This window comes from Tachysurus vachellii, chromosome 18 (genome assembly GCF_030014155.1).
Source record: "Tachysurus vachellii isolate PV-2020 chromosome 18, HZAU_Pvac_v1, whole genome shotgun sequence".
Lineage (NCBI taxonomy): Eukaryota > Metazoa > Chordata > Actinopteri > Siluriformes > Bagridae > Tachysurus > Tachysurus vachellii.
Window position 1 is genome coordinate 21,480,394 of NC_083477.1, and position 27,142 is coordinate 21,507,535.

The window sequence follows — 27,142 nt, forward strand, 5'->3', positions numbered from 1 at the left end:
TCTTTAAGGTCCCAAACGGCTCGTCGTTTTTTTTATTTTTTTATTATTATGCCAGGATATAAAAAAGAAATCTAATAAACAAGATAATACTGTGCGATCCTAATGGATACTCGTTGCTGATTCATGCTGATTCATGCTGATTCATGATGATTCATAGACACACAAACATTCTGCTCACTTTTCATGCATTCACATTAACGAACAGAAAACTGAGTGTGTTCCATGGAAACACTTTTTATTTAAAGAGACGTCAATAACAACACGTCTGCTTTAACTACCTGAGTCTACACTGACCGAATAAATGACTCGTATGTAAATCGGCTCTCAACGAGAACGAATCGATTCATAGACTCATGTGAATCAACACACAACAAACTGACAGTGCAGACGAGGGACGGACGCAGCGAGGCGAGCGATGGACATTTAACTAATTAAACTGGATATTTCTGAGATTTAATAAGAGAAATATAAAGTGCGGATATTTTGGAGCGACCTGCAAGATTTTTTCCGTACATTCTGAGGTGAATTTGTGGACATATTTGTTTGAATATTGTGAGCTCCACAGATGCTAGCAGTATTAGCCGGCTAAGCTAATTATGTTAACCTTATAGACCGTAAACAGCCTGTGAACGAGCAAATGTAGTCAACTGTCTTTATTGTTATAAAACTCACTAGTTATTGCGTCATCGGCTGGTCAGAGGTACGTTATAAATGTCTCCGCATTTATTAATTTTGACAGCTAGTTAGCAAACTAAAGCGAGATTAGCATCGCTATTGTGCACCTATTAGCCGAGTTTGTGTATTGTGTATTGTTAAAAACGTGTATTGGTAAAAAAAAAAATTCAAATTGTTTTCTGTATAAAACAAGGAATTGTGGTTTGTTATATATGTTTAATATTCCTGTAAAAAATGTCTAAACAACAAACCGCGTTCTTTGTGAAATGCATTTGTTAGCTAGTTAGCAGAGTATGCTAATGCTAGCTGATTAGCACACAAACAATCTGTTTAATTTCTACACCTTTAACCCGCTTACACAAGTCGCGTGTTTGTGTTCTAATAATAACAATAATATTAATAATAATAACGTGCTGTTGTTTTACAAGCTAACTGTGTAGTGTGCGTGTAGGCTAGTTAAAGCTAATCAACGCCGCTAGCATAAAGGAGGTTGTAACAATACAAATTAAACCTGTAGGTTTTTTATTAGCAGCTCGTGTTAGGGAAAGTGAGTTCGCCTGCATATATAATTACGCACACAATTATCTCTTCGCTTTCTGCTTTGTTGTTTCTCCGAACTTTTAATCAAGCAAAAGAAAGACGGACAGAAAGGAAGAGCGAAGCTAACGGACGCTAGCTGAAGGCTTGGACGCTAGCTTGGACGCTAGCTTGGACGCTAGCTTGGACGCTAGCTTGGACGCTAGCTTGGACGCTAGCTTGGACGCTAGCTTGGACGCTAGCTTGGACGCTAGCTTGGACGCTGCTGGTCCTGGATGAATTTAGTCGGTTTTATGACACACCGTGTACATCTTGGATCTAGCGGAGGTTTGCTGGACTTTGTGGCTCTGATGTGAGCAGGATGGGCTCTCAGGGCAGCCCGGTGAAGAGCTACGACTACCTGCTGAAGTTCCTGCTGGTTGGAGACAGTGATGTGGGGAAAGGTGAGATCCTGGACAGCCTGCAGGACGGATCTGTTGAGAGTCCATACGCCTACAGCAGCGGTGAGTCTTTATTTATACATACACAATGTTCTTCATAAAGGTGTGTGGGTTCAGCTTCACCATCAAGGGTTAATTATGTACACAAATAACACCGTCACAAGGTCGTGGACTCGCCTCCAGCACTACTGTTTATTCTTACACACCGTGTGAGGGTTTATGGGTCAAGTGAGAGATGTAGAGAAGGAACTTTAGTCTCATTTGTGTTCCTGTAAGAATCAGTTTGCACACCATATGTACGTCTAAACCGTGTCCTTCACACAGCAGTGCAAGATTTTTACTTTAGATGTTGATGTTGATCTCACAGGCCCTTGGTGTTCATGCTCTCAGAAATATTCCAGTATAAACACCTTTATGGAGTTTCTGGGTGTTGTGTTGAGTCGTTATGTTATAATATCGCTTTAACGTTACCAGGTTAACATCTGTCTCTACACTTAGGAGTGAGTTTGGAGTCAGTGGTTTGGTTTTTAACTCCAATCCCAAATTCCTCTCTGTGGTCCAGTTGGAAAAATGCTGGAGTTTTCCTTTAGATGATGGTCATATTTTCCAAATCTGAGTCTGCAGAGTGGTGACGGAGAAAATGTTGTGGTTCTGACACTAATATTAAATTGCATGTGGTTACATTTGTGTGTGTGTGTGTGTGTGTGTGGAGTCACTTTTCTGAGACTAAACACCCAGCTGTATGTTGTGAACTCTGAATTCTCCACTGAATCTTTGTGTTTCAGATAAAATATGGAGTTTTTACGCCACTGTGTATGACACTTTACACATTTACTGTGCTGTAATGTTTGTGAAAAAGCGTTCAGGGCGAATCTCCAGGATGTCGTCACCTCGAACAGAATCGTGAGCTGAAAGTTATCTAATCTGACGAGGGATTGTTTTGAACCTGCCTGTGGCTGTTGCGTAACACCGTTCGGTGCGCTGCGCTCTTGTGGGTTTCTTTTATATGCAAATTCTATTTGTTTAGCAATTAAAGGAAGAACGCAGGATAAAGGGAAGGTGGTGTTACAAAAATATCCTGTCATGTAACCTGAAGCGTTTCTGCAGCATGTGATGCACCAGGTTACGTCTCCAAAAATGATCCGGTTTAAAATTCTCAAGGTTCGATTAATTTGTTGTAATAAAAAAAATATGACAAGTTTAAAGGTTCATTAGACATTTATAACATGAAATCGTCTGCTGTTAAAGCTTGTAATCACTGAAAAAAGATTAAGCCAGAGTTTGATACGGTGATAGAACATTGATAAACGGAGCAGGTTTTAGAATAACTTCAGTTTTTACATTAATGTGTTAAAGGTTTCATTTTCAGTCTTTATTATTCAGAGTCCTTATTATTCTTGGTTTTTTATAAAAATTGCAATAAATAATGTAATTGAACAGAACAGCGTAAACCAGAAATAATGAACGGATGACGGTCGATTAAAAATTATTGGTAATTTTGCTTCTTGGGATTTTTTTTATTGCTGTTGTTCTGGTGATTAAGGTGAAGGAAGTTTTCTAACAAATTACTACAGAACTACAAAGTGAATATTCGTTTGTGTTGCATTTTGATGTTAAAAGCTCAGATGCAAAAAGCTAACCAGTTAACGTCACTGGATTAAATCTTAATTTTGGATAACGTTGATTAGCTGTACAGAGAGTCACTTTCGGATGAATTTGGACAGCGTTAGATCTCACTGGTGTTACGTTGCAGGAGAAGTCGTGCTTACAGGAAGTACACGTGCATGTTCACTTCCTCCAGAATCTCAGCACCGCACTCCATCTTCTGTTTTCAGTGTTTTGATCCTGAATCCTGAATCCTTTTAAGAGGAAGTAGAGCCACATTCTGCATGTGCTCATGTTTAATAAATTCTCTCTGATGTCTGTAGAGTGTGTGTGTGGGGACGGACGGACGGACGGACGGACAGCTCTGTGGAGTGTTTACACACTGAGGCTTTCTCAGGTTGAAAGAGCGTGGCTGTAAATATTTAAAGAGCCGAGCTGCTGCAGCACACACACACATACTTTAGTGAACTACTGACAGTTACTGAGATTCTGCGTTGTGTAACGAACAAGAAGACCTTTTTATTTTGTACAATTTTATATAACTTCATGCTGTGAACGTCTTTATTGTGATTGGTCAGGAGGTCGATTAATTCTCTATAACAGCAGGTCTTACAGTAGGACATCACACGGTCTAATTATCATACGCTCTTGTTTCTATAGTAACGGCTCCTTCGCAGCGACTCATACGGCTTACATTCGGTTTTCTCTCAGATGTTCGATGTCTATTGAGCAGTTTTAAGACAGTTTTTATTATTTGAGAGAAACAGAAGAGAATGAATTGTTTAATGTGAACCTGCGGGCTGCAGCTGCACTTCTGTCAGATCAGCCGGAGGAGCCGAGATCGAGGCTGTAATAACGAGGTCGTCACCCACAGATCGACCCACGTCTCCGAACAGTTTTAATAAACAGGTTCCTGAAATGTCAAACAGAAAGTAGCTTCCTTATGGCCACCGACACGAATGATAGATCTTCATCAACTCTCCTCACTTAGTGGCGTTAAAAGTGTTGTGAATAATCAGCATAGAGTAAAAACTAAAATTTTACTGTTGACATAACAAGTAAAAAAAAAACGACAGGTTCTACGTGGAAATCTTAACACGATGTTCCCACTGAGACTCGCGCACCTTTTGAAGCCCCTCGAAACTCTATTTTTCTCTCTCAGGCTCGATCTGCTAACATGCACGTGTCACTTCCTGTATGGACATAAATGAATGCCAGTGCATTGTATTTTGGGAGTAAATGATTTTTGCAGATTCGAGCCAGGAGACGTGACAGATTCACGCTGTTACAGCCCTGTTCTGTTCTGTTCATGAACCCTAGATGCAAAAGCAGCCCAGAGCAGCGTTTCTCACTCGCCTCACTGCATTTTAAACCCTCGTGTTTATAGTCAAGTTAGAGCTGAGATTAGATCCAAAATGGGCGATTTCAGCTCGAGTCACAGGAAGCGTTTAAGACTGATAAGATTAGCACAAGTGCTGGAGGAAGCGTAGGGTTTAGAGTCACATTTACTGAACACTTCCAGGACTCTACGGCACTTAACATCAATATTAATGACCAAACAGTTCTCCTCATTCTTCCTTTAAAAAATCCAGACACTTTATTTTCTCTCTTTTATATATTTTTTTTCTCAGGAATCGACTACAAGACCACAACAATCCTGCTAGACGGACGGAGGGTGAAGCTCGAGCTGTGGTAAGCGTGTTAACAGAACTCACTGCACTCAACACGCACACGTAAACACGCGAGATCAGTAATGACGTACATCTACAGTGGGCGTGGTCAGCAGAAACAGCGTCACTATGGAGACGTGTTAGTATTTCTGTACATGCTAACAGGCTGGTGACTCTGTCGACGTGTTAGTGGAATATGTGGGTGTAGAAAATAGTCACATGTGTCAAGCAAAATAATGACAAAGAACAGCTTCTGGAGTTTTTAGTGTTGTTTCTACAACGTTAGTTAGTTTAAACTCTTAAAGCATTTTTTTCTGATTATTGTCCTATGTTGTTCTTTTATTTATAGTTTGAATGTGAAAAATAAAGGTGTATCGTGTTCTGTAACTCACTCGCACGCTAAATGACAGCTCAGGGCTTTAAAGGAACATTTTAGATCTTTTTAGTGCTGATACAGAGACGAGACGGAACCACAGACAAACCTCTACATCCCCATCAGTCTGCTGGAGATGAGGTGGTGAGGTTTTCAGAGCTGCGGTGGTGTTGTAATATAAAACTGTGTGTGTGTGTCGACATTCGGTATGGAAAAGTAACTGTTAGGACTTCCTGTTGATGGTGAGTGATGAGTAAGGTTCTGTGAGAAGGAGTGGAAAAGTGCTGATGTGTTTCTCAGTCAGGAAGGTAGCGTACTGTAAGTGTGTGTTCCACTGTAAGTCATTAGAACCGTGCACTTGTAGAGATTTTGTTAATGTGCTGCAGAGAGACAGCGTAGCATTAAATCTGTCACTCAGCACCACCCCAAGGAAACAAACCGCAGTGTTTTCATCAACAAATTTATAAACTCTAGCACAAACCAGATGAAATTCAACTAGCTTTTTAAAATGTATTTATTAGGTTTCACACGTTGTGTTTTATTTTTAAAAGTAACACAAGAATGTATTCACATCCTAGTGCACTAATAGAAATGACAGCTTTATTTTAATGCATGTGTTATATAATTTGTTGGTTGTAAGAGTCAGATTATTCAGGACAGAGACAAACTCTCGGGTGTGTCTGGTAATCAGTTTCACAGTCAACACAGCAAGTGTTTTAATGTGCAGGCATTTGTTTTTTCACATATTTTACGTCAGTTGTGTGTGTGTGTGTGTTCCCAGCATGAACTAGAAGGCTGTTGGACTGGTTTTTTTAAGTGACTGTGTTGTGAGTCGCTGAGTCATTATTTTTAAATGAACCCCACAGCTCTGTGCAGGACTTAGAACATTCTGTCATTATCATGAAGGTAAAGAGAAGGAGAAAAGGTCATGGGAGTGTTTCAAGCCCTCATGTGTCGTGTGTGTGTGTGTGTGTTTACAGGGACACTTCAGGCCAAGGCCGCTTCTGTACCATTTTCCGTTCCTACTCCAGAGGTGCACAGGTGGGTGACCCAGTGCTGTTCCTGTCTATAAAACATAACTGTATGCAATAGAAATAGACAATATAGTACATTATGCCTCGGATTGTGATGAGTTTAACTAATCTTTTTCTTAACTAATTCCTTTGTCAGTACCCGTTAAACCTAATCATCTTTACTGTGAGCCAGTAAAATAGTGTTTATATTCCTCCTTATTTAATTTCATAAACGGCTAAAACACCAAAGGTTTTGACCCAAAATCAGTGTTTTCAACTTTAGGATTAAATTAGACAAAATCTCTTGTAATTTAATCTTGACCTTAAAGTTGAACCTGTTTAGAAATGTCCTGATTTGAACACACAAATTATTGAAACGTGATTCTAACCCAGAGTCTTGGTCTCTGCAGGGCATCCTGTTGGTGTACGACATCACTAACCGCTGGTCCTTTGATGGGATCGACCGCTGGATCCGAGAGATCGATGAGGTAAGAAGCTGAAGGTGGGAGTTTGCCCCAAATACTGCTGATGGAACAAAAGATGTCACGTTTTCCAAGGTTTAAGTGGAATTATTTTAGTTTATCACTTTAAAACTTTGTCATTTAAATCCCCCCAAAAAATTCTGCTAAATTGTACTAAGTTATTCAGCGCTCTTTAGCTCCTACACAGAAGCTAATCAGCTTCCTCATTAGCCACGAAACGCTACGTGTTTAGTTTCATGTCCAGAAAAAAGAAAACTTGGAAACGTCAAGCAGAATTTTATTTATGTGAAAGTATTGAAGTGTGTGTTGTCGCTGCTGTTAAAACAGATACACTTTCACCCTTTCCTGGAGCAGTATTGTGTTGGTGTGAGTATTTGAGTGTAAGAGATTTAATAACAGTAATGATAGTGATCATGCGGTTCTTTTGTATCTGCAGCATGCTCCCGGGGTTCCTCGGATCCTGGTGGGGAACCGACTTCACTTGGCATTCAAGCGTCAGGTTCCCACGGAGCAGGCTCGCTCCTATGCTGAGAAAAACGCCATGACCTTCTTCGAAGTAAGTCCACTCTGCAACTTCAACGTCATCGAGTCGTTCACGGAGCTGTCGCGCATCGTGCTCATGAGACACGGCATGGAGAAGTTCTGGAGGCCCAACCGAGGTGAGTCTGTTAGAAAGAAAGAAGGGCACAGATTGGTGTTATGTCTCTCTAGGCTGTGCCCCTAAAATTTAGCAGCCATCTTATACACTCACCATCTGACACGTGAACATTACCTGCAGCACTTGATTAAATAACTATAGAAATGAGCTGGTGTTCCTAATAAAGCAGATGGTGAGTGTATAAGTAAGTTCTGATAGATCTTAGGGGCGTTTCCTATACCAAACGTAACACCAATCTTGGGGGGGGGGGGGATGCATGGCTTCTCTCTAAAAGTTGACTGATACTGACTGATATGTTGTTCTTCTGAGGTTCGCCGTACGCACTTTATTAGATGTATGTGTTCGAGTTCCCGGCGCCACCCAGAGGCTGAGCCGTCTCCTGTAACTGCGTGGCCACAAATGTTTCATTCCTCTTATACTACAGAAATGTACAAAACATTACAATTTTTGTTAATTTTGTGGAATGTTAGTGAAACTAGTTAGTTCCTGTTTTCATGCATGTTACCGCATCAATAAACTGTTTCCTCACCAGCTTCTTTGTTCTCGCTCCGATTTAATAAACGAGGAAAAAAAAACAGAGCTACAGAGAAATAGCGTAAACCCCTCTGTCCTAAAGATGTCAGAAAACATTGTACAAGTTCCTGCTTCACTTCTGTTCTACTTATGTTAAATGATCTGAGAATCACGCTATAGAAACAATAGCTTACTATCAATTCTAAGTGTTAACGTATTTATAGTAACAGCACATTGACAGGGATGCTGACATGGCCAAGCTTGCTGTAAAGAGATTGGAGGCTCTTTCCATACATGTTAAATGCACTTTGTAACGCTGCTAAAGCTGTAACATTTTCAGGACCGAGGAATTTACATGGTGATTTCTCAGGACCAAAATTAAATGTAACCCCAGACAGCTGAAGAAAAATGCAGGTTTTGTTTCATTAATTAAAAAGTGCAGATAAATATAGCAAGTGGTATATATGAAAGCATCTTGTCTGATGTATGAGATGTGTGCAAACCTGTTCTGAGTGAATAAACTTGCTGTTGATGGAGAAATTGCTACTAAATCGCAAAATCTGGAGAGACGCTGGGCCTCGCGTTGTGCACGCGCCGCCATCTTGAGTTATCTTTAGTCTTGTGTTGAATCTTCATCACTGCATCTGTTTGGACATTAAAACATTGAACAGGTAACAATTACCCAAGTCCCTCCCCCTTCGGCGGCAACCAGAGACATGTCATGCTTGTTGATTATCATTTAATGTTTTTAGTGCGGTCACTAAGAGGTCTCTCTTTACCTTTCCAGTGTTCAGCTTGCAGGACCTGTGCTGTCGCGCCATCGTCTCGTGCACACCAGTGCACCTGATAGACAAGCTTCCGCTCCCCGTCGCCATTAAGAGTCACTTGAAATCCTTCTCCATGGCCAACGGGATGAACGCCGTCATGATGCACGGACGCTCCTACTCGCTGGCAAACAGCGGCGGCAGCAAAGGCAACAGCTTGAAACGCTCCAAATCCATCCGGCCGCCACAGAGCCCACCTCAGAACTGCACCCGCAACAACTGCAAAATCTCCTAGCCTGGAAAAGTGGGTGGAAGGATCCAACCCCTGCCCCTAAATGCTCCCTCAGAACTCTCGGGAGGATACAGATCACATCTGCTGCAGTCATAATACTTACTACAACATGTACACCTACACACAGAGCTTTCTGAACACGTCCTGCATCCGTCTGGTGGAGAAACTGCCCAAAGACCTTGAGATGGTTAAGGGTCTTCAGTCAGACTGTTAAGCTTTAGTTTGTTAACAGCATGTTTTTCAGTTCCTGAAAAGAGTTCGGACAAACTCACCAGAGATTTCGCCACTTCTGGGGAATGAACTCGGCCGTGCCACGCATGCTACGCTACACCACGGTTTAGAAGTGCTAGCATACCTGTGAATTGCACTGTGAGGTGGCGGTTCGCTCGCATGCACTATGAAGAACACACAGTGTGTGACTGCATTTCATTTGATTTACTTCTCCTACCCTCAGTCATTTACAGAAACACCACACATGATGTTGAGCGTCTCCTCGGGGGACCGTCTGACTCCATTCCACCTTCCTCCTTAAAAAAACAACCCTGCCCCTAATCAGCCCTTTGTGCCAAACCATTTACTGTCTCATCTTGCGTAGCTCAAATTTTTGGTTTAGTTTAAATTAATAATTCAGTGCATTTGAGTTAAACCTCCACAATGTATCTGACTGTAGTGTTTGTGTGATTGACACAAGTTTCAACACGGTTCCCTGAATTAAATAACAATTACAGTAGAAGTCTTTGAGTAGTTCTGAACTTACACTTACAAATAGACACCTAGATAAATAAAACAGGTTTACTGGGGATTAGTTTCCCCCCTCAGAGAAGGGAATCATGTTGATTCTCGTCTTTAAGTCACACACTACAGGTGTGGGGGGAAAAATGCTGGAGTATTTCCTTAAATGAACTGAATCAATTTGGCAATTTATCTTAATGTCTTTCAGTTAAAACAGTTGGCGTTTTTGTAGCCGTGTTACTCTGAAAATGTCAGTCTTCTTCACAATGCATGGTTTTCAATCACTTTTCTGAAGAATATAAATATGGCGATTCAACAATTGAATAAAAAAAAAACCTCAGAGCGAAGAACTTATAAATATTAAGGCCAAGCTGTACATCAATATAATATATAAAAAAAAAGCAATCAGAAAAGGACCTCCATGATGACTGCACTCCTAATTATTTGGATGAATTATTTATGAATCTGGTGAAAGGGGCAGCGATTTCTTTTTAATCCTGATGAATAATGAATTCCCTATTTTGCAAATCTGCAGATCTTCAAGTCACCCTTGAAAACACTGCATAGAGTCTTCAGGTTCTCTCTCTATAGCTATCTCAGGGATTTTGCTCAAAACCTCCGCAATCGATAAATGTGCCACGTCATAAATAAGAATAAGGCTTTACAGTTTACGTGCGGAGAGAAACAAAGTGAAGCAGGAGGCCTTCACGTGATCCGTCCGCTTTAGCTAAGAAGTGATAGAATCTGGGGAGAATGTATGTTTAGAGAGGTGATTGTTCCCCTGTTATTGTTCAGTACAGTTTAAATCAATCTACAGTCACTTTTCAGCTGTAACGTTCATTCTGAAGGGCTGTGACATAGTTAGAAAAAGTCCTTGGGTTTTGTAACGTGAGTCTTTGTTTTATTTGGTTTTGTGACGCACCTAGTTTAATCTTTGTCTTTCCTGAACCTCTTTAAAATGTTTTTAAAATCAAAGTTCATTTTCCAGACACAGATTAAACCTGTAAATGAATAAAATCATTTCATAACTGATAACATTTTGGTTTATATTAATCTCCAGGTTTAATCTGTGTGTGGAAAAGGTTCCTGATGTCCTGCAGGTTTGGATGAATAAACTAAAAGGGACGAACAATGTGAATGCAGTCAGCACACAGTTGTAAACACTATTTTTTTTTCCTCCTTGGGTGTAAGCTAAAAGCTGCTGAGTAATTTAAAGAATCATAAAAATGTTCTTGGAACGATGAACCGAACCATTTTTAAATTATTGACTGTACAGTTCTTTGTGTATGGAATAAAATGACGCATTTTTCACAATAAAAAAAAACGACAGTATCATTGTTTTTTTATTCCTTGGTTGTTTTGCTTAAATTTATTACTACATAAATGTTTTAATATTTCGAAGCCAAACTCTATTTTTTCAGCTTTACATAATGTGAAATGATTAAGTGGATCAGCTGTATAATAGAATGCAGCCACCTACTGGACAGAATTGTGTATTACACTTAACGAGTCTCCACCCTGTACCACAGCTCCTATTATTTTTCTCTGTAGAGTTGAATTGAGGATGTTTGTGGCGTAAACGTTAAGGCGTTCGGGCAGCGTGTTGATGCTGGAACTCAGAAAACACTAACGGCGGACTTCCAAATACGGTCCGAGTTCAGGCTCGCTATAGAGTTTGTGGGAATCTCGTCATTACTCACCAACACAAGGCCAAAAGTCTTTAAAAACATTGCCTCACATTTCCAAGGGCAAGGTGTTTACCCAGTGTTGATTGAAGTATGTTCTCTCTGTGAATTCCTGTAGGAGGGAAAATATTTATTTAAAGTTAGGTCAAAACAGCACTTTGTGAATGTAACTGTTAGCTGCTTGTGCACACTTTCACTGCTCAGATTTAAATTGGTGATAATAAATCGGCCCCTAGTTTGGACCCATAGAGAAAGATGCTTTTACAAATCTAATTTGTGCCCATGGCTGTATATTAGCATAAATATTCAGTGGCATATTTTACTTTATGGTGAGAAACTACCCTAACTACTGAAATTACACCTCCCCTATTAAGATATCATCCCTTCTATAGGACATCTTATATTAGTTACAGTAATATATTCATGATGGTGTGTAATTTTACTCTAAGGTTTTTTTTTTTTGAATGTCGGCTTTCTTTTCTTTTTCAAACCATGAAGACCGACCGCTGAAGATTAATATTTTACAAACATGTAACAGAGGCACGTCGACACCGTCAGTGTTAATGTTCTCCCTTCTCAGCAGGGCTTTCATTCTAAAGCCCTTTCCATATGACTGTATTATTTATGACTGGTCTGTCTTTCTAATTTGCCCAGATAGTGTTGTGGAGGTGTGTGGAGGTGTATGGTGATGGAGGATATGAAGGTCTTACCTGGGGACTGAAGGCTGCAGTGGTTCTTCTCTGTTTCTGGATGCTTTGTAACCTGTTCAGTAGGAAGGTTTTGTCCTTTCCCTCCTAACAAAAAAGCAGAAAGTACATTGTAAATTTAATGAGAGAATAAAGATGTGTCCTATTAGGAAATCAACAAAAGTGCCCTCACGTTGACAATCTGCTCACGTAGAGTTTGGATGAGCTGCCTCCTGCCTTGAGTGACTTGCCACAGGAAGTAAGTCAGAACTCTAAAACAGGAGAAAGACATTTACGTTGGCTTTAGAGGACAAATGTATCTACAAACATTTATACTTTGTGTCCCAATCAGTGCCTGAGCTCAGTAGTCACAACACTAGTCAGGAGTTGGCCATTCTATGGGCTCTCAATCACAAAATATTCCCAACACACGTCACGTCACGTCAAGCCATCTGAACTGTGTACACGATATACTGATTCACCACCTAGGGAGCTGACTGAGACGCTCCCTTTGAAGCTTGTGTTCTTTATGAATTAACATTAAAAACTGTGCTTTAGCATCATAAAGCCTCGATCTTCAGTCTTTCATTATAGCAGCATATTTTATCAAACTGGAGTGAGACTCAAAACATTCAATCCGTTCATCCTGTTTCCTGCAGGCCATAAACACGTGTGATGATTGGAAAGGGTTCATTTTTGAATAAATAACCATTACTTTTTTAATCTGATCATGAAATAGCATCAAATCAACTCTGTGTGCATGTACTGAATGATACTCAAAGCTCTGATACAAGTTTAACAGGAAGAACGTTACAGAAGAACGTCTTGGACGGACGTGTGGACGACATAAAAACACAATCCAAATTAAAAGCAAATTTGAGGAATAAAAACATTATATACACCCACAACTACATGCCAAACAAAAGCCTAAAATGTACGTTTGGACGAGGTGCAGAATCTGGAATCCTATTCCGTTAAAGAATAGATAAGTTATTTAATTAATATAATTACATATATAAAGAGGATGAGACTATAATGTATTACATCTGTCCTGGAAGCACACAACATTTATCACGTTCTTTTTACCACCTTCACAGTATTTCCAAAATATTAAGATGTAAACCCTAGAATTTTTGATCAACGAGCAAAACAACTTACAGGACAATGAGAGTGACGAGGTAGAAGAACAACTCGCTCCTCAGCACATGTTCGAATATCCACCAGGCCCACTCAGACCCTGGGATGTTGTGTACTGTGTTCATCCACAGCTGAACAGCCTGGAAGGGTTTGTCCAGACCCTGAAAAGGTCCACACTGCTCAGAGGGCTTCAGGCTACAATATGAACACATGGGCAATGTTCAGAATCACATACGTGTTATACTCTAAACTGTATACTGCACCAGGATATACTGTCTATGTAGTTTATATATTTCTCTGCTGCTTTAATACAAATTCATTTTCATATTAATAAAAAACGTGTCAATTTGCTGCTATTATTTATTTAACAACTGTTACTGAACAACTTTAACGCAGCTGTAACACGAGTGACAACGAGAACTAACTTCATTTTAAAATGTTCAACGTGTTCTACGCTGATCGCTGCGTTATGAGCAGAATAACACTCAAAGGTTTTTCCAACTGGAACTATTTTACAACAAGCACTGCAACTCGTAGATTAATAATTGGTTAACTATAAATAACATTTAGCTTGTAAAAAGATGTCTAAGGTACTTTTTCCTGTTATGTATTATTATATCCCAAGGGCCCAAGAGATAAAAACATGACCTGTTCTTATTTTCAGGTAGTTTTCTGGTCTAAAAATGGCAGGCAACAAACACTGGATCATTGAGATCTAGTTAATTATCTATTAGTAAAAGCGAGTGGATCAACATTACAGTGTGTTTGGCACCATTGTGAAGTTCAATGTGGCCATTTGGTCAAACAGCTCGTATATTGGCTGCAACCGTTATACAAACAAATGATTGGTAAAAATGCGTTTATTATTTTGACAGCATATTAGAAAAGCCAGGTTTTCTCTGTTGTTTTCATGCTCCTCTTTTCCCTCAGCAACAGTACCACTAGTGACTACTACTAAACCCTGTAGGAAAAGGTACCCAAAACCAGACAACTGACACGTTTGGCACCAAGACATCAACTGAGGGGAAAAAACACACCAAAACACCACTTGTTTTTAAGTAAAGAACAAAAAGATTTTTGGACATCTTCCTACCTCCACACGGTGTAGGCCACCAGGGAGAGGGCTCCGATGAACGAGGGGAAAAACAGAAGCGCTATATAAACCGTATGCATCTGAGCGGCTCTGCCGATGTGCTTCGGTGGCTGGCAGTTCATACTCAAGCTGACCTGCATATCGGAGCCCGGAACACAAGGACAACTTTCACACTCACGTGCCAAGCTAAAAGGATAATGTTTCAGCATTCACCAGGTGACATACCCTTTTCACATAGAAGATGATAAACAGCTTAATGACTTGCAGGATGGGAAGCAGTGGGGAGAAATAGATCCCAATCCTACAACGAAGAAGAAATTTCTCAAATAAAGAGTAAGTCTCAAGTTTATAAATGTGGTTCAAACACTAGAAGTGGTTAAAGTTTTGTCTCGACAATGATGACTACAACGTACCACGCTAGCGTCTGAGCGTAGATCAGATTGAGTACGTTTGTGGCGATATCAAATTCGGGAACTCCGAGGCTCCGGAAGCATTTTTTTCCAATTATGCTGTAAGTGAAAAATAAAACAAGGCATATAAAGTGTCGACATTCTAACGTAACTGTTTTATTAACTAACAAACTCTTAATAAACACAGTTTAATTGTGAAAGACGGGACTTACTTGTGAAGGAACTCTCCGAAGAATGAGCCGAGAAGGCAGAAGATGAAATCGACTAACACCAGACGATACACGCTCTGACCCACAAACGATTCCCAACACTAAAAGACAAGCAGTAAAAAAAATGTAAACTTTTCACGCTATAAACTCTGACTTACGACGACGTTTATTTTGCGTCGCAAAAACAATGAGTCATTATTAGGAACGAATGCCCTAATAAAGGAGGATTTTCGGTGGGATAATGATGTTAATTAGACTTACTGGGGTGGAATAGGGAACCTCGTTAAGCCAGTAGTAACACAGGATCCCTAGGATGGACATATTCAGCAGAACATTTCTGAAAAGTTTAATTAAAATTGAATGAACTGTAGATTCACCGTTTTGTTCAGAAGTACAAATTACTGCAAATTTGACATACTAACTACTGTATATTAATAAAATGAATAATTATATAATGAAACTATGCAGTTTAACCATATTAAATGGATAATTACAGAGCTGTCAGTGTCTTTGACTTATCCAGTTGGTAATTACAGAGCTGACACTGCCTTTGATCCCATTTACAGTAATGTGAGATCATTTACATGTTGTTTTGAGCGGCTGTAATAGCGTTATAGAGCTGACCTCATGATACCGATGTAGATGTTGGTGCGGGGGTTGGTGTAGTGCTCCATTTTATTAATGAGCGAGAAGGTGAGCGGGATGATGAGATTGATGAGGGACACGACAACAGGCAGGATCAGAGTGGCCGCCTCCTCGTTTAAATTATTGGTAAATCCGGATATGTTTACCTGCCGAAAAAAAAAGGAAATCAGTATTTACTAATCATACCCCATTATTTGTTTTAAAAAAATTAAATCTCCAACTATAAATATAAAAAAAAATAAAAATCTTGCACAATTAAACATGATACTGAACAAATGTTTTAAATATGATTATTTACACTGATATGCTGATTATATTGATATTAATTTCCAACCTGTTGTATAATATTGTTTATGTATCGTGTTCACTTATATTTTTTAATGCAGCTGTGATAGAATATTAAAAAAGACTCACCAGTTGACTCTGGTGTGACTGCAGGAAGTAGACGGCTGCACAGGAGCCGATGGCGAGGCAGACGCACAGCATCCAGGCCGCTAAGTAAAGTGCAAGCCGTTTCAGAACGGTGGATGTCGACACCGTGGTTTTTCTCTGAAGCCGCTCAGATAAAGTCTCCTGCAGAGACCAGATGAGAACGACATGGTTGTGTGTTTAAATCCCAGGACGTACAGCTGTCAAACATTTCTGTGTCCAATATGACATTTTTACCAGCTTTTAAAAGCTTATTTATGTAAATGTGTAATACAACTGTTTTTTTTTTTTCTCTACTGTGACAATAGATTTTTGCTCACGTCGATGCTTATACTTATTTATATAAGAAGACATTTTGGGGATCATAATGATTTTTAGATCATATTTCTGACCTAAACTCCTCAGTCAGTGTAATGTTTAATGTGTAATGTTTTCAGTGTAATGAAATGTTTAAACAAGCTCATGTGTACATAACAGTACCAGGAAGAGGATATAGAGGGAGTAGGTATTTACATAATATACAGCATGATGTTATATCTTTTCTTGTTTGCACCTGTCAAATTTGTTCACACCTGTTTACTGTAACTTTGTGTGTGTGTGTGTGTGTGTGTGTATACTCCTAGCTCCAAGTAAAAATAACTTTTGGAAATGCCATTTATACAGTCACACCATCCTGTGTGATCAGACCTTTAACTGGATGCTCAGGTTGTTCTTGTGGTTCTGAATGGCCTTTTCATTAACCACGCTGAAGTCCCAGCTACACAAAAGACGCCACGCTCCGCCGTACCCAGGGCCTGATACCAACACAAAGTTCTTTTGGAAGGATCTGGCCATGCTGAGGACACAAGAAATACAGGAAATGCTAGGCAGTGAATCAACACTTGAAGAGCATGCTCAATAAAACGTTTAGTGTTTGTTTACTGTTGCAGCACTGCTAGTAACCCATTACATATTTTACATCTTTTAATGTTTCTGACGATTGTTAGCACAGAACATAATTAGGGAAGTCACGCAACATTACCTGTAAATAAGCAACACTCCACAAAGCACCATGTAAGCTGCTATGGTGAAGAAATAAGCCAGCCGCATGTTGTAAGGAGGCTGATTTACGATATCTTCACCATTATAACCACCGTAAAAAAACACTGTCTGGTTAAAGTAGCCCTGTAAACAGAAATAAACACACACGCTGTAATTCTACTGTTTAATTTTTTTGCTTAAGCAAAAATAATAACAGAAGTAAAGTTTCTCTCAGTCTCACCAGTTATTGCAAAAAAAGTGGTACACATCTTACATTTTCTAAATAGTGAAAGTCAGGTTAACAGTTTGGCAGATATCGTGTCATAAAAATACACTTGGAACACCTGGTCTTTACACCTGGAGAAACGTTCTCTCATTTCACTGTGTACTGCAGCAGCTATATATGGTTGAAATGACAATAAAAGCTTCTCGACTTGACTTGGAACTACTGTTTTTGGACTGAGTAGAACTCGTTAACTTACAGCTCCTGTAAGCAGCTCCAGACCTCTGAAATTCACTGTGTGTGTGATGTTGGGGCTGTGGATGATCTGTGGGATGGCGATGAAACTGAAATTGATGAGTAGCGAGATCATGTTGAACATAAGTAGCCATTTGAGAAAGCAGAAGTACGACAGTACAGAGGTGCCGAAACGCCCACCGATCTCCTTCAGAGCACCCTGCCATATCACCAAGCGCTTCCGAGTCGTGGCCACGCTGGCACCAAACCTGCGCCAAAACTGACGAGAGAGAGATTCTATTCAGCACACAGGATTATTTTTCAAGTTTTAAAATGTGGTGTAGGAGGTAAAGTACATGACATCATCAAATCTATCTATTTGAAGAAAAAAGGTAGGATAGAACTCTGCAAAAGGACAGAATACCTCACTCAAGGGCGAGGAGTGAGACAGGGATACAGCGAGTCCAACCCTGTTCAATATTTACACCAATGAGCCAGTAGTGTTACTGGAACAATCTTCAGCCCCTGGAATCACCCCAAACTATACGGAAGTCAAATTTCTGCTCTATGCAAATGACCTAAAGCTGCTGTATTATACTAAACTGAGACCCATTGACCTGCACACACCATGAGCACACACACACACACAGACACACACTATGAACATAAACCATACAGAACACAGTACACTTACACTATGTAATTTTTGTTCACTTGATAACCTGATGATTTTGAATACGCAACCCCCCCCCACCCCCTGTTTGTTTAGCACTTTTCTCCCCTGTTGTTCAATATGTTTGTAATGATTACATATGCACAGACAGTATGTATATTACTCATATAACTTTATACAACTTTGCTTTGGCAACAGTGTGATTTTACATTCATGCCAAGAAAGCACTACTGAACTGAGAGAGAGAGAGAGAGAGAGAGAGAGAGAGAGAGAGAGAGATGGGGAGACCACAACCATTTTTTTTATATCAGAAATGGTTTTGTGTTAAAGGTCTAGTGTTAAGCCTGTTTCTGAAAACAAATCGTTTCCTGGATGAGCTCCTGCTTAAGCTAGACCGTAATCTGAACCAAAAGCTATATTAAAGCCAAATAAATACAAAAATAAACTGTTAAATTATTGCTTCAAATTCTCTCACTGCATTTCAGTTATTCCCTGAATTTTCCCTAAAAGTTCTACCCTCTCAACTATATTATATCTATTCTATTAAACACCTTTATTTATTTAACGTAACCCAACTGATTTCACATTTTGTTACGAGTTACACGTTCTGTTGTATAAACACAACAAAACCTTGAACCCTGGAAAAGGTTTTTAGCAAAAAGTTGATCATCATCAATAGGTACAGCTTAATGTCGTCAAGGTTCTTCTGTTCCTGTCAAACTCTGTTCTGAGGCCTTGATTTATAAGTGTGTCTCTGAGAATAAGGAAATATGGTGAAAAAAGCTGAGCCTCGTGCTGCTTGAGTTCACGGTTCTCATTACCAGTGAGGTTTGCTGATGGCAGTCAGTGCAACACGTCGGGAGCATGTTGTTCTTCTTTGAGTCTTTGACTGACATCACTCTGCCCCTGAAATTGAGAGGAAAAAAGCATGATGTACTACGTGCTTTGTGAAGTCATTCACACACAGTGAATTCTTGAGTGAACAGAGAATAAAGTATTATAACCTGACATATCTCCGCTCGTGGAAACTCATGGGCAGAGCTCGTATTGCCTGTATTCTGGCTCTGGCTGGAAGATTGACGAGCTCGGACACCAACTCACGTGTGTCTGAGAAAATACAAGCAATGTGAGCGAGGGATGATATTTATTTATACATGTCGCTCTCAAAATATCTGCAGCAAGAGACCATTTTTTAATTTCTATTATATTTATATGTGCTGTTTTCAGCCCTCGGGTTTTGTAATTTAGTGACCCCTAATGGTGACCTGCATATATTTAAGAGGAGCACATGTTGTTCAGCCATTTTGTTGGTAGCTGTTTGAGTGCACACCTATTATGCAAATCTCCATTTACACTTCATTTATCCTTGGAAAAAGCATTGTCTGTAAGTGTTTTTTTAAATGAATGTTTTTTGATGTTTTGTTAGACCACGATGTTGTACAGTATTTGGAGATTTGGAGATACAGTATTTGTATATGAGACTTAAATACTCCTCTGCTTGTTAGATTCATGTAATCTGGGCATTTATTGTTAACAAACTTTCAGCACATTTATTTTAAAGCTTGTGTGAACATTTGCATATGCATATCTGAAATTTAAACTATGTGCAATGTTGTTTACACTACTGCTGTGTATGGTGTGCTATTTATTGCTAAATTTGTTTATGTTCATATATACTTCCACTGTTGTCTTTTGCAGTTTTACACCGCTTCCATTAAATTACACTTGGATTTAGTTCTGTTTCAAGTCTTTTTTTTGGAGGAGTGTTAAGCTTGCTGCATAGCTGTGTCTGTCTACACATAGTGAGGGCAGTAAAGTAAAAAGACATTAAACTTCCGGATCCTAAGTGAAGTGGAGATTCATCATCATCTCTCAAGAATGTCAAATGCTAATCCTATAAGCGTCGATCCAGAAGACCTAGAGGTTAGGTCAGAATGTGCTGCATCATCTTTGTCACCCTCTTCACGAAGATCAAGTAAGTCTTCAAGCAACATAGCTGCAGCACAAGCTCGTGCTAAAGCAGAAGGAGCACGTAAAAGAGCTGCCTTCGCTAAACGAGAGATTGAGATGCAAGTTGAGAAAGCACGCATCGAAGCTACTTTAAATGCCTTAAAAGAAGAGTGTGAGGCTGAGGCTGCCTCAGCAGAAGCTGAAGTGTTCGAGGCACTTGTGAAATCAGAAATGAATGAATCTGAGAGAAAAGGAAGTAATGCTTCATCAATCCACCAGTCTAATGAACGAACAAGAGAATATGTTCGAAAACATTTTTCTTCTCTTGTAGATAATTGTCCCCAACCTGCAGATGTAGACCGTTCCAACTTTCGCTCAGTGCAACATATAGATTCATTCAGTCAAACGCCAGTCACAGCTAGGACTCCCATCACAGCAAAAGTTAATTCTACAGATGTTTCTGAACTGGCTGCTTATTTATCTCGTAGAGATCTCATTACTGCAGGGCTTAAAGTGTTTGATGATCAACCTGCCAGCTATCTGTCATGGAAGTCCAGCTTTAACAATGCAATAGAGGGGTTGAATCTGAAACCTAGTGAAGAGTTGGATCTTATCATTAAGTGGCTTGGTGGGGAGTCACTGCAACATGCCAAACGTATCAGAGCAGTTTATGTCAATAATCCAGCTGATGGCATTGATATGGTCTGGCAGAGACTTGACCGAAGCTATGGTTCTCCTGAAGCTATCGAGGCTTTTCTGTTCTCCAGACTTCACGATTTCCCCAAATGTTCAATTAAAGACAGCAAGAAGCTGCAAGAGCTCAGTGACTTACTGCTCGAAATTCTAGCAGCAAAAAAAGAAGGATATCTACCTGGGCTCAACTTCCTCGATACAGCAAGAGGAATAAACCCAATCTTAGAGAAACTGCCTCATAGTATTCAAGAACAGTGGATGAGTAAAGGCTCTCACTACAAAAGAGATCATTCTGTTCCATATCCTCCTTTTTCCTTTTTTGTTGAATTTGTGGGTCAGCAAGCAGAAATGAGAAATGACCCTAGTTTTTTCCTCTCAAGTTCCAGTACTGTTCCATTCAGAGTTGAGAGCCAACATCCAGTTAAATCATGGAAACCTAAGGCCTCCTTTTCAGTCAACAGAACTCAGGTGGAGAACCCTCTCCCTTTTGAGCATTTAAAGGAGGATCCAGATAAGCAATGCCCTCTACACAAAAAACCCCATTCACTAAGAAAGTGCAGAGCTTTCAGAGGAAAACCCCTTGTAGAGCGAAAGCGTATTTTGTCCCAGCACTTTATATGCTTTAGATGTTGTGCTTCAACAGCACATCAAGCAAAGGACTGTAAAGTTGTAGTGCTTTGTGAGGAATGTAATAGTGATCAACACATCTCAGCTTTACATGCAGGACCAGCACCCTGGATCATGGCGAACTCTTCTACACTAGTGGATGAGCATGGTGGGGAGCAAAGTGCACATGCATCAGCTGCAACTACCTCGATGTGTACTGAGGTTTGTGGAGGAGGACTCAAAGGCAAATCCTGTTCTAAAATTTGTCTAGTAAATGTCTATCCAAAGGGGCAACCTGAAAAGAAAGTGCGAATGTATGTGCTACTAGATGACCAGAGCAATGTGTCACTAGCTAAATCAACCTTCTTTGATATTTTCAAAATCCAAGGTGATGCTTGTCCATATACACTTAAGACATGCTCTGGAACAACGTATGCTGCTGGAAGGAGAGCAAGTGGTTTCTTTGTGGAGTCTGCAGATGGAGAAGTCTGCCTATCATTGCCAACTCTCACTGAATGCGATTTGATTCCTAACAACAGGGATGAAATCCCAACTCCAGAAGCTGCACACAATCATATCCATCTTAGACCTGTAGCTGACAAGATTCCACCTCTTGACCATGATGCCAAAATTCTCATGTTGCTTGGCAGAGACATCATTCGTGTGCACAAGGTACGAGACCAGTGCAATGGTCAGCACAACGAACCTTTTGCTCAACGCTTGGATTTAGGATGGGTCATTATTGGTAATGTCTGCCTTAATGGTGCCCATAAACCTGCTGTTTGTTCTTATAAAACCAACGTGCTTTGGAATGGACGTCCTAGTTACCTGACGCCATGTGAGAACAACATCTATATGAAAGTACAGTTGTCAGGCGAGCAAAATGAGTCTCCTGTAAGGCCAACACACACAGATGTGGGTGAATCGATTTTCACTCAGACGGAGAAAGATTATAAGCTTGCTGCTTCAGTTGAAGACGAAGTCTTTTTAAAGATCATGAACAAGGAATTCTGTAAAGATGATACAAACAGTTGGGTAGCGCCTCTACCATTTCGTACACCAAGACAACGCTTACCCAACAACAGAAAACATGCTTTGAATCGACTCATGTCTCTCAGTCGCACTCTGAAAAAGAACACAGAGATGAAGGATAACTTTATAGATTTCATGGAAAAGATTTTTGAAAACAACCATGCTGAAGTAGCACCTCCCATAGATAGAGATAAGGAATGTTGGTACTTGCCAAGTTTTGGAGTCTACCACCCTAAAAAACCTGGACAAATTAGAATCGTGTTTGATTCAAGTGCACAGTTTAACGGCGTATCCTTAAATGATGTTCTCCTTCGAGGTCCAGATCTTAATAATAGCTTGCTTGGGGTCCTTATGCGCTTCAGAACTGAGCCAGTTGCAGTGATGACAGACATCAAGCAGATGTTTCATAGTTTCTTCGTGAGAGAGGACCATCGTGACTACCTCCGTTTCTTGTGGTTTCGTAACCATCAACTTGACGGTGAGGTCATGGAGTATCGCATGAGAGTTCATGTATTTGGTAATTGCCCCTCACCCGCTGTGGCCATTTATGGTCTGAAGAGGACAGCTATGGAAGGCGAAAGTGAGTTTGGAACAGAGGTGAGGAAATTTATAGAAAGACACTTTTATGTAGACGATGGCCTCAAATCATTTCCCATAGTAGAGGAAGCTGTCCGTGTGCTGAAAGCAGCTCAAGAGATGTTGGCCCAATGCAATCTTAAGTTGCATAAAATCGCGTCCAATAAATTAGAGGTTATGAAAGCCTTTCCTGCTGTTGATCTTGCCAAGGACTTACAGGACCTTGATGTTGGTCAAAACCTTTCCTTTGTGCAAAGAAGTCTAGGTCTCAAATGGGACCTTGTTGCAGATACACTCACCTTCCAAGTGGCTAATGTCGAAAAGCCATATACTCGACGTGGTGTGTTATCAACTATCAATAGCCTGTTCGACCCGCTTGGCCTTGCTGCTCCTGTGAGTGTTCAAGGTCGAAAAATCCTAAGAGATCTGACCAGCGATGTCTGTGATTGGGATGCACCACTCCCTGAGCACAAGTTCCAGGAATGGCATAAATGGTGCATTTCTTTACAAGATCTGAAAGAAGTGAAGATTCCAAGAATGTACACATCAATTCCTCATTCACAAGCTCAGGAAAGAGAAGTTTGCATATTCTGTGACGCATCAACCAAAGCTATTGCCGCTGTTGCCTATTTAAAGGTTACCAATGTTCAAGGACAGTCTGAGCTTGGGTTCATCTATGGTAAAACAAAACTGGCTCCAAAACCTGATCTTACCATTCCCAGACTTGAACTCTGCGCTGCTGTTCTCGCAGTAGAAATGGCAGAAGTAATCTCAGAGGAGCTGGACCTGGAACTAAAGAACATGAAATTCTTCACTGACAGCAAGGTGGTTCTTGGATATATATTCAATGAATCAAGACGTTTCTTTGTGTATGTTAATAACAGAGTGCAAAGAATTAGACGTTCATCTCAGAAACACCAATGGCACCATGTTCAAACTGATCTCAACCCAGCTGATTGTGGAACGAGAACGGTTTCAGCAAACCAACTTACCATCTCGGCGTGGCTAACTGGTCCAAAATTCCTTATACATGCACAGATCGGCCAACCAGAAGCTTTTGAACTCATCCATCCTGAATCAGATAAAGAATTGCGACCTGAGGTAATGACATGTTTAACAAACCTTTCACCAAGTCTTGGAAGTACACGGTTTGAAAGGTTTTCAAGCTGGACATCTGTTTCTAGAGCTGTAGCACGACTTTCACACATAGCTCATTCCTTTTCAAAAGAAGTCAAACAGGATTCCTGCCACGGTTGGCATATGTGCAAGGAACCTTTAAGTGCAGTCCAGTTGAATGATGCAAAGACTAAAATCCTTCTTGCTGTTCAAACTGAAATCTATTCAGAGGAATTGCAGCGCATCAAAAAGGGAGAATCTATTCAGAAACAAAGTTCTCTTGCCAATCTCTGTCCCTTCATTGATTCACAAGGTCTACTTCGAGTTGGAGGACGGCTGTCGAAAGCACAACTTCCGTCAAATGAAGTTCATCCAATTATAATTCCAGGTAGACACCACGTTACGTCTCTGCTCATTAGACACTACCACGAAAGAGTTTGCCACCAAGGTCGACATTTCACTGAAGGAGCCGTTAGGGCAGCTGGATTCTGGATTGTAGGTGGCAAGAGATGCATCAGCAGTCTAATACACAACTGTGTAATATGTCGTAAGTTAAGGGGTAGGTTAGAAGAACAGAGAATGGCAGACCTACCCGCTGATCGCTTGAGCACTGATCCTCCATTCACTTATGTAGGTCTAGATGTGTTTGGTCCATGGTCTGTCACTACAAGAAGAACACGAGGAGGACAAAGTAATAGTAAGCGCTGGGCAGTCATCTTCACGTGTATGAGTACACAAGCCATTCACATTGAAATTGCTGAATCACTGGATGCATCTAGCTTTATCAATGCCCTTAGACGATTCTTCGCAATCAGAGGACCTGTGAAACAATTGAGGTCTGATTGTGGGACAAACTTCATAGGGGCCTGCAAAGAATTACAGGCTGGTTCTAAGCATGCCAACAAACCTGTGGAAAACTACCTCTCAGAGCAAGGTTGTACTTGGTTGTTCAATCCGCCACACTCTTCACACATGGGAGGTAGTTGGGAAAGAATGATTGGAGTATCTCGTCGTATTCTAGACGGCATGTTTCTCAAACTCGGACCTGCAAAACTTACTCATGAAGTTTTAACAACCTTTATGGCCGAAGTTACTGCAATAGTGAACTCAAGACCATTAAATTCTGTGTCCTCAGATCCAGAGCAACCTCTTATTCTCACTCCTGCTATGCTCCTTACGCAAAAGATTGGAGTACATACTGTACCTCCTGGGCAGTTCGACGAAAGTGACCTCTATAAACGGCAGTGGCGGCAGGTCCAGCATTTGGCCAACGAATTCTGGAAAAGGTGGAGGAGTGAGTATATCTGTGGTCTCCAGAAAAGACGAAAGTGGACAGAGGAGAAAACAAATGTGCAAGAAGGAGATATTGTTTTGCTAAAGGACACTCAAGCCAAAAGACATGATTGGCCTATTGGCCTAATCACCAAAACCTTTCCTAGTGATGATGGGAAAGTAAGGAAGGTAGAAGTGAAAATTGTCAAAGAAGGTGGCTCTAAACTGTTCCTGAGACCAATCTCCGAAATTATTCTCCTTGTGACTAAAGATGGTAAAGGACTTTGTGCTTAGTTTGTAGGACGAAGATTAAATATTTGTTTTACATGTAAGGTTTGACATCTTAAAGATGCCAGGTGGGGAGTGTGCTGTTTTCAGCCCTCGGGTTTTGTAATTTAGTGACCCCTAATGGTGACCTGCATATATTTAAGAGGAGCACATGTTGTTCAGCCATTTTGTTGGTAGCTGTTTGAGTGCACACCTATTATACAAATCTCCATTTACACTTCATTTATCCTTGGAAAAAGCATTGTCTGTAAGTGTTTTTTAAATGAATGTTTTTTGATGTTTTGTTAGACCACGATGTTGTACAGTATTTGGAGATTTGGAGATACAGTATTTGTATATGAGACTTAAATACTCCTCTGCTTGTTAGATTCATGTAATCTGGGCATTTATTGTTAACAAACTTTCAGCACATTTATTTTAAAGCTTGTGTGAACATTTGCATATGCATATCTGAAATTTAAACTATGTGCAATGTTGTTTACACTACTGCTGTGTATGGTGTGCTATTTATTGCTAAATTTGTTTATGTTCATATATACTTCCACTGTTGTCTTTTGCAGTTTTACACCGCTTCCATTAAATTACACTTGGATTTAGTTCTGTTTCAAGTCTTTTTTTTGGAGGAGTGTTAAGCTTGCTGCATAGCTGTGTCTGTCTACACATAGTGAGGGCAGTAAATTATACTTTATATTGGATTATATTGACATGTGATTTTTGAGTGAAAGAGTTTAATTGCAAAGTGCTTCAGGTTAAAAAAAAAAACATCCATCTATCTATCTATCTATCTATCTATCTATATATATATATATATATATATATATATATATATATATATATAGAGAGAGAGAGAGATCATGCAGACAGAGAGAGAGAGAGAGAAATGATAGATAGACAGATAGATAGATAATTACAACCCAATCATCTCCATCACTGACCTACAATTGATTTTCTATTAAGTGAACATTGTCCTTTCCAGACTACTCTTTTCCTATATTACTGTTTCCTGTTACGTATTTTCCACAGTGTGACCAAGTGAATCAGTAATATCTGAATAATTATAAACAATAAATGTCTAACAATTAAATAACTTTAACAACTTCAGCCAGTAACATAACTGTCTTGTTTTTCTGTGTAATAAAATGTTACTCTGTTTAAACATTAAATACGTTAGACAAAATGAATTATATAAAAACCATCAGCTCGACACCCGAGGCTCACCGTTCTCAACCTCCTCTTGGATCTCGTCGTCGGTCAGCTCAAGGTTCCCCAGAGGAGCACCCCGGCGTGGGAACAAACTCATTCTCCTCATCATCCTTTTCTTTTAGAAGTTTGTCCTGAGAAAGAGAAACAAATCTGCCTCAGCTTTACGCAGCATTAAAGCACTGGTTGAGAGAGAAAGAGAGGCAAAACA

At 40.1% G+C, this 27,142-nt stretch overlaps 2 protein-coding genes across 7 annotated transcripts; one reads left to right on the top strand and one right to left on the bottom strand.

Moving 5' to 3' along the window:
- Positions 1-357: 357 nt before the first annotated feature.
- On the top strand, positions 358-11,078 carry rab40c (RAB40c, member RAS oncogene family). Of its 2 annotated transcripts, none has more exons than XM_060892194.1 (7): positions 358-700; positions 1,305-1,715; positions 4,889-4,949; positions 6,281-6,341; positions 6,724-6,801; positions 7,232-7,454; positions 8,754-11,078. In XM_060892194.1, the coding sequence occupies exons 2-7, from the start codon at positions 1,574-1,576 to the stop codon at positions 9,023-9,025; spliced, it is 837 nt and encodes a 278-aa protein (XP_060748177.1). In that variant the 5' UTR covers positions 358-700; positions 1,305-1,573; the 3' UTR covers positions 9,026-11,078. The 2 variants fall into 2 exon arrangements, with proteins under 2 accessions (XP_060748177.1, XP_060748178.1); XM_060892195.1 differs by having other exon boundaries at positions 359-521.
- tmc5 (transmembrane channel like 5) lies at positions 7,056-27,142 on the bottom strand. 5 transcript variants are annotated; one of them, XM_060892185.1, is made up of 20 exons: positions 26,950-27,142; positions 19,203-19,305; positions 19,020-19,104; positions 17,551-17,805; positions 17,070-17,212; positions 16,736-16,883; positions 16,034-16,192; positions 15,599-15,765; positions 15,236-15,311; positions 14,978-15,075; positions 14,769-14,864; positions 14,581-14,656; positions 14,356-14,489; positions 13,284-13,457; positions 12,319-12,397; positions 12,150-12,233; positions 8,746-11,551; positions 8,470-8,610; positions 7,778-7,838; positions 7,056-7,460 (listed from the first exon to the last, which is right to left on the bottom strand). In XM_060892185.1, exons 1-17 carry the CDS (start codon positions 27,041-27,043, stop codon positions 11,489-11,491), a joined length of 2,034 nt encoding a protein of 677 aa, XP_060748168.1. In that variant the 5' UTR covers positions 27,044-27,142; the 3' UTR covers positions 7,056-7,460; positions 7,778-7,838; positions 8,470-8,610; positions 8,746-11,488. The 5 variants fall into 5 exon arrangements, with proteins under 5 accessions (XP_060748168.1, XP_060748167.1, XP_060748166.1 ...); XM_060892184.1 differs by having other exon boundaries at positions 7,743-7,838; XM_060892183.1 differs by having other exon boundaries at positions 7,778-7,871.